At 56.8% G+C, this 7,841-nt stretch overlaps 1 protein-coding gene across 1 annotated transcript in view; it reads right to left on the minus strand.

The window, feature by feature from the left end:
* ARNT2 (aryl hydrocarbon receptor nuclear translocator 2) overlaps positions 1-6,471 on the minus strand; it is a 115,619-nt gene extending 109,148 nt beyond the window's left edge. The window contains exons 1-2 of the mRNA XM_040642888.1: positions 6,359-6,471; positions 406-453 (exon numbers count right to left, since the gene is read on the minus strand). Of these exons, the coding sequence (XP_040498822.1) occupies positions 406-453; positions 6,359-6,471 (161 nt within the window). The remainder of the gene's footprint in view (positions 1-405; positions 454-6,358) is intronic.
* Between the last annotated feature and the right edge of the window lie 1,370 nt (positions 6,472-7,841).

Raw genomic sequence — 7,841 nt, forward strand, 5'->3', positions numbered from 1 at the left:
GGGCCCGCATCCAGGATGGGGTCACCCCGGTTCCTCACGTGTGCCCTTATTGCCTGTGGTAGGAAAAGAGGCCGTATCCTGATTGTTTTTTCTAAACCTGAGCTCTAGTCTGTCTTTTCAAAAGGGGTCTGTAAAACCTGGCGGTCACTGTTGCCTTTAAAGGGCCGACAGAGCTAAGACCTCATTAGTTAACTTTCGAGGCCAGGCATCCTCCCTCGGTGACGTCGGCCGGGGTGCCGCCTGTCCCAGGTCAAACGTGGGTACAGGACGAGGGACGAGCAAGGGCTCAGACGACAGACAACGGCTTTCTCAGTGACAGAAGACACTGAAATCCCCGCGTCTCCCTCCTACGGTGATGGCTGGCTGTTGGCTTCTTGAAACCCAAGGAACGTGAAGTAAACTCACCTTGAAAATTTGCTGGGCCCTTCCCCATCTTCGTCGTCAAAGTCCATCCTGAAAAGCCAAGAGCACGAGGAGATTCAGCACAACAGAACACCTAACAGGTGACCCGACTGCTGGCAGCACCCGGGGCCTGTCCAGTCCCAGTCCCAACCCTCAGGAAACGCCCCCTCACGCAGTCCGCAAACAGCTTGGGGACGAGAAGGGGCAGAGGGAAGGCCTCCGTATGAGCGCCCTTTGTTGCATGGTTGGGAACCAGCCCGCGCCCTCGGGGCCCGCACAGGCCGCCGGCAGCTTGCTCGGGTCAATGTCCCCCGTGTCCCCCGGCAGCTCTGGGGGCTCCTGCCTCCCTCCACCTCGTTTATTCCACAGAGACTGCAGTTGACATTTTATTTTGTGGTACGTTGTCAGCAGACTCAAAAAGCTCAAGGGGCTCTGAAAACAGGAAGCTTTAAGGGCGATAAAGGGATTAACAGGCTGTTGCTGCTTGAGAACGTGGCCGGCCTGGATGAGTCCAAGTGAAAAGGGCATTTCAGGCCACCGTCCCCTAAAGCCCAAACCCAAACAAATGCATGGGGACTGAGAAAAAGTTATCTGGGGCCTGAACGACTCAAAATACTCATCTGCTTGTTGAAACGCCCCAAATACTCAGAACCCACTTTCCTGGGCCTCTCAGTATAAACATAAAACTAAAAAGCCTTGACGGGTATTTGTTTAACTAATACCCCGAACTCTCCTTCTCGAAACACTAATCCCCTCTAAGGTCAATTAACGTTACCCCTGAAGATGCTGGGGTAATTAATTAGTATTAACTGTACCCGGAATCTTCCAAGAACAAGTGAGAAATAGTGCGGATGTCCTGGCTCTCTTGGACACTCAGGGTGAGGGGGCTGCTTGGGGAAAAGCGCCCCAGAGCCACGGCACTGCCCAGCCCCTTCTTAGCGGGCCCGAGGGGCCAAGCAAGGTGCAGTCCCCTGGACTCCAAGCAGAAGGGAGCTCCCTAAGGAGCTGCTCAGCACAGGAATGGAGAGTGTGTGGCCTTGGAGGGAACGGGACCCCCACCCCCGGCTCTAGGTGGGTAATGGTGACTCGGGGGAGGAACAGGAGGCCTAGGCCACCAGGAATGGCCAGGGTGCAGAGCAGAGCTATCCCCACGCACATGCGTGCAAACACGCGTACACACACACACACACACACACACACACAGGAGAGGTCCCTAATGAGACAAATGGTCTTCTCTGGGCTGCGGTTGGCTAACTGGGGGAACTTAGGGACTGGAATTAGGGCAAAGGAGTATTTTCTTCTTTAAAATGGGATCATTCACTTATGTTTGTTTCGGGTTATGTGCAGGGTGGCCAGAGTCTAATCTGGGCATCTGTCCATTTGGGATGACCTGAGGGGACCCAGCGCCAGTTTGGAATCCCTCATTTCCAGAAGCGTGGGCCACACTAGCCGCTAGGAACGGAAGAACAAAGGCATTAGAAAGAGTAGGAAGAGACAACAGCAAGGGTAACCAAAACACCAACGCACCCAGGGCAGGGCAGGCGGGGAGGAAACGCAGTCAGGAAGGGAAAGGGAGGGAAAGACCCGCACGCACCACTGTGGAGACACACACGGCCCCCCAGTGCAGGCTGGACCGCCAGGCACCGGGCCGCCGCTGCAGACTCGCCTATGCTGTGGGCAAATGGGGGCCACGTGCATGACCTTCCGAATGGAGCAAAGTCATCAAGATCTGCCTCATCACGGAGCCACCGCCTCACCTTTACCAGGAAGGACAGCTGGGTGAGCCCACCAAACGCGTGGTTCCCCAGCTCCCGGCCCGCACAGCCACGGAACCACACTGCCACCCAGCGCTCACCGCGGGAAAGCGCGACAGGGCTGGCCACACCGTTAAGATGACTTAACCCCGGGGGCCAACAGACATTTCAGAGTTAGGGAAAAGAAAGTGCATTTTCAAAATTCCTAAGGACGTATGTCAGCATGAAGCAAAACCTCGAGTGAGTGTGAGATGTACGGTTATCTTTTAAAATGCCTGTCAGCACAAGTCGATAGGAGCGTGATAATCGGGCTCCTGCAAGATGCCACGTATTAGTCAGCGCCCTGGCCTCCCTTTGCATGATTTTTGGGGTATTTGGGCTGACAAAACATCCCGATTTTCCCGGACTAAGAGCATTCCCAGGATGTAGGACTTCAGTGCTAACACTAGGAAAATCCCAGGCCAACCGGGGCAGTTGGTCACCCTGGTTTTTGTAAAGAGAGCTCCGTTCTTTACCTGGAGCCTGACGGCCCAGACAGGCGGGTACGTGAGCCCTCTGGGCGGGTTCGTGGTCCCAGCTGAGGCCAAGTCAGCTGTGGCTCTGTGCAGGGAGCTGAGGGTGTAAGGAAGGGACAGCCCTGCTCTGGAGTTTCCTGGAGTTGGGGGGAGCTCGGGAACCAGGATTTGTCCACAGAAAATTAGAGACCATGAAACTGTGCGTCCCCATCTGTCACATGTGATCACACGTATGCAGGGATCAGATTCCGTAATCCGGAACAGCACGATGTGGGGTGAGCCCGGAAGAGACATCAGTCCACTAATGGACGGGTCAGATCCTCGGGGTGTCACCTGACCCCACGAGTCTCGCACTCCTGGGGACACAGGCTCCTCAGAGCAGCACCTTTGGGCGTCTGTCACCACTGCTGAGCCCCTACTTTAAATGGGACTGCAATAGCTAGGCTTATTTCTTCTGCTCTAAAACTCTTAAGTAAATCATCCTTTGTTTTATGTCTTTTATGTGCCTCTGTTATACTGAAGCATCTGGATAATAAAAGAGAGAAATCCAAATATGACTTTGAAGTCCTACTGTATTCACTTTAAGGAATTCGGTACAACGTGGACGATGGAAGAGTCTTCAGAGGATGGGCTGAAAATGCGCTGCCTCACTTTCCTGTCAACGAGCGAGAATTCTTAGCTCAATACAACACCAGGAAAGCACCTCCGAGCTTGTGATTAGTTACGAGCGTGTGATGTGAGTCCCCAGGACAGTGACTGTGCAGCAATCACGCGTTATCAAAGGTGAGTCATCAGACGGGATTCACTCACGCTCTTAGGAGAAGGGAGGAAAGGCCGTGGCAATAGGGCAGGCCCCACAGCGGCAGCGCAGAAGGGCCCCAGGCCAGCCCGAGGCTCCTGCTAACAGCACGGCAAGTCACGGGTACGGGAATGGCCGTCCTCCGGAGCCTGGGCCAGCCACGGAGGCCACAGTGGTGCCACACAGAAGCATCTGGCTTTGGGGGCAGAACCCGACCCATCCCCGCCACTGTCCCCGCGCTGAGATTGGGGAGGTCTCGCCAGAGGGGAACAAGGTGACTCGCTTCAACTCATCTTTCCCATACATGTGGCATCACTTTTCAAAGAATCTGAAACTCCTGAACCTTCACCTCGTGTCCCGGCGGCCAGCAGGGTGCTCGGCTTGCTGACGGCTCCTGGGAGGCTGTCAGCGAAGGGGAAGCACATTCAAGCCCCAGGCATCCACAGGGAGGGGCCAGACTGGCGGCCAGCGGCCAGTGGATCCCGCACCTGCCAGGGGCCAGCTCTGTGGGGTCGGAAGCACCAGGAGGGATGGGTGGCTAGCCCCAGAAACCAGGGGAGGAAGGAGATCCTCGCCTCTTGCCCCTCCCCCTCCCCCACCACCCGAGGCCCTCTCTCTTCTCCCTCCTTCCCTCCGTCTCTCCAGCGCCCCACATGCTTGGGGAGGAGGCCAGGCATTTAGCTACATGTTTAGGCTGTGGTCAGGCGTTACAAGGAGTAGACCAGCAGTGTAAGCTACCAACTGCAAGAATTATTCTGGAAACAGCCCTGTGCAAGTGCCCATTTTCTTGCTTAGACACAGAAGATAAGCCCCTAAGTCACTGGGGTTTAGCAGAAGGAACCACAGTTCATGTGCTCCCTCCCTGTGACAGGGAAAAGGAAGCAGGCATGTTCCCCTGAATGAGGACAGTGGGGGACAGGCCTCCCGTCTGTCTTAAAGGGCCCACGTCATGTCTACACTGTTAGCCAGTGTGTTGGCAGCTGCTGTGCCTCCCCTTGAATCTCTCATGTCTTTTCTTGATGTTGGACTTCCTTGGCTGGAGGTGTTACGACCTCCAGGCTCTGTCTCAGGCCGCTCTGGGTCCCCCTCCGCCTCCAATGCATACCGTGTGTGTGTGTGTGTGTGTGTGTGTGTGTGTGTGAGATCTGGTAGGGAAGGGACAGCTGGGGACAACGTCTTCAGAAAAGAGCCTGATCCATGGTCCAATCATCAGCCAGGGCAGCCAGTGGAAGTCAGGGTCTGGACGTGGCTAGAGTCAGCTTTGGCCCCTGCAGCCCAGCCCTGAGCACAGAGCCCCCAACACGGTGCGGAGGGGTGGCAGGAACTCCTGATGGGGGCTCAGAACCGGCCCCCAGCACAGAGGGGCTGCTCGCCCTGCAGAGAGGGGTTGGCCTGGGCATCTCTGCCCGTTCCTGACCCTGACCCTCCACCTCCCTGTGCCAGCCTCTCTGGAAACAGGAACGGGCAGCCACAGGGCTCTGCCTCCAGGGAACAGAAGTGAGCGAGCACACGCATTTAAAATAATTCTTAGACACCTGGAATGTGTGCAAAGAAGTCAGCAAGTTGACGTGTGGACAGGACCTGTGTCCCCGGAAGAGCACAGACGCTCTCAGCTTGGTGCCACTGGCTGGAAGAGCTGGTTCAAATGGGGCAGCGGGTGGGCAGTGAGACCCTCGACTCGGAGGGTCTGCGGAGCTGTGCCCCCGGTGCCGACTCTGCAAACCGCGGGCCTGCCCTGAGCACCAGCCCCTGGGGCTGCACAACCCGCGGCATCGGCACCCCGAGAGCGAGTCCTGAGTCAAGGGAAAGCTGGTGCGGCCACTGAGCTCGGTGTCTCAGCCCTTGCCACCCTCTCAGTATGAACCGAAAGCTGAGCCCCTCCTTTAAAGACCGTGTGGCACACACAGCAGTGTCTCACACGGGCTAGACCTGCGGCACTGAACACACAGTCCGTCCTGGCCGCACTCCACTACGGGCGTCCTGTGCACCTGTTCCCCCCCCCACATCGCCCCTTCCAGAGCCACACTGGTAGAGGGACTGCAGGTCTGGAACACAGCCAGCCGGCACCGGGGCCCGCCCTGCAGGCCTGGGCCTGGGGGCACTGCGTCCCCTGCTCCTGGGGAGCCCTGGGCTGTCAGAAATGGCACTATGGGGACAGGCTGATTCTACTCCATGAGTATCAGCTGTTTCATTGACAATCACACGGATTCGATGCAGAGAGGGGCCGGGGGACAGCACAGTGTGACAACATCAGTCTCACTGTCCCTGCAGGGATTTTTGTTGGCTGGCTGGTGTTTCTGAGATCTCCGTCTGGAACTACAGGACCCACACTCTTGAGTAGATGCGGTTTTCGGGCCCATCAGCCCAAGGGCGATGTCTCTGGGGCCCCGCACGGCCGCGTACCCCCGGCAAGGCAGCATGCGAGGCACGCGCCTGGCCTTGAGCTGCGGGGCTGGAGGAGCCAACGTTATGAAAGTTCTGGCATACCATCCCGCAGAGACCAGCTGCCCAGGATACCCGAGCAGCGGGGCCATGCTCGCTGCCCACAGGGGCTTGGGCTCAGGCCTGCAGTGCTGCCCTCCGCTGGTGTGCTCACCGGGGGTACTGGTGAGCTCCCCCTCCCAGAGATGGCCTGAGCAAGGCCCAGCAGGACCACAGAGCCCCTCCCCACCACGAGCATAAGCAAACAGAAGGCCCCAGCTGGGGGCTGGGGCGGACACTTAGAGGCAAATCACATGCATACTTAGGGATCTTGCAAAATCTAAACAGCAGGCAAACTGCTGAACTTTTATTCTCCAGGAGGGGGAGAGACAATATTTCCCTAACAGGTCAAGACGGTTGCGCAACATGTATGAAGCCCAATTCCTGGAAACGCTGAGTTTGCTTACCCAGAACGCCGCTTTCCTCCACGGGCGGGCATGGCCCCGGCCATCCTCACCTGTCCGGTGGCCGCCATGGGGGCCACGGGCAACGTCACCGATCCAGGGATGTCTGAAGCCATTTCTGGAATGCAGGAAAGAAGACAGGTTTTATCAATGCCAGGAAAGCCCAGAAATAAGCACGAAAGTTGTCCAGCAGTCCCAAAAGCAGCAGCTGGAAGGAGAGCCCAAGGCCCTGGGGCCGCTCAGCCCACGTCCGTTGTGTGACTCAGGAGAGCCCTTTCCCCAGCTGGGCTCCTCCTTTCTCCTTGGAAATGGGACCCCTATCCCAGGTAGTACCCCGTGCTTAGTTTCAGCGGTTGAAAAGAGCACGGATTTGCCACTTTCACCAGGACTCCGGGCCACCTGGAGGCAGGTGAGACTTCCACGGATCCAGGCGGCGTGGCCAGAACCTGAGCAACCACTGGTCATCCAGACGGAGTGAACCCACAAGGGTCAGGTGTCTGTCCCCTGTGGCTGGGGCCCCCGATGCTCTGCCCCCACCCTGGGCCCTTGTCTCAGGCGGAAACGCTGTTCCCCATCCTGAATTTGGACTCAGAACCCTGACTGCACCGTTCCTGACGACGGTGAGCATCAGCACGGGCTGCACGATGGCCCGCCCGCGGTGCCCGGCTCGCCACAGCCTCCCCGGGGTACGCGTGAATTCCAGGAATAGCAGGTGTGGTGCTGGAGGATGGCGCCCTCCCTGCGCCCCGCTCTCCTAGGCACTATTTCTTACGGGAGACGCTTCTGCCAGCTCGTTCAGGCTATGTCAAGTATTCCCAATTTCAGAGAAACCACAGTTCAAGAGTTTCTCCTTCTTACTTTGTGGAGGGTTCCTCAACTCGGGCACCCTTCCCTCGGAATATTAAATAGCAAAATAAATATTCAAGTGTCTCTCTGACTCTGCTTCCTGTTCTTGGGGGGACTCTCACAGCGCTCGCCGGCCCCAGCTCAGCTCTCACCAGCCCAGAAGGCAAGCAACGGTCTACAAAACCGTATTTCAAGAAGACGGGTCGGGACAAGTACGGGAATCTGGGCCCTTGTCAGGGGTACGGGCGGTGCTCACACGGGGCCGGTCTCTGCCCTCTGCCTCCTTCCAGAAACCAGGGAGGCACCGGGCAGCTGCCCCACATTACATCCAAAGACATTGTGTTTAATAAACACATTCTAAGATCAACTCAAACTAGTCCACTAAAAACTTCTGAAGGAGAATTTTCTAATACTAACAAACATCTTAATTTAGCCACTCTACTCTGTTCACAAAAATTGGAGAGCTGTTACAGTTGTTGGGTTTTTTAACCTAATGCACACAACTAGAAAATACTCCAGGAAGAAAATCTCTTTCTTAAAGTAATCCTCTCCCCTTTCAACAATTACTACCCTGGATGGGGGGCATCTAGACCGTATTAGCAGGGGGGACCCTGTAGCCTCGCCATCTGCTGCTGCTGCT

The sequence above is a fragment of the Ursus maritimus genome, unplaced genomic scaffold (genome assembly GCF_017311325.1).
Source record: "Ursus maritimus isolate PB19 unplaced genomic scaffold, ASM1731132v1 scaffold_27, whole genome shotgun sequence".
Taxonomy (NCBI): Eukaryota; Metazoa; Chordata; class Mammalia; order Carnivora; family Ursidae; genus Ursus; species Ursus maritimus.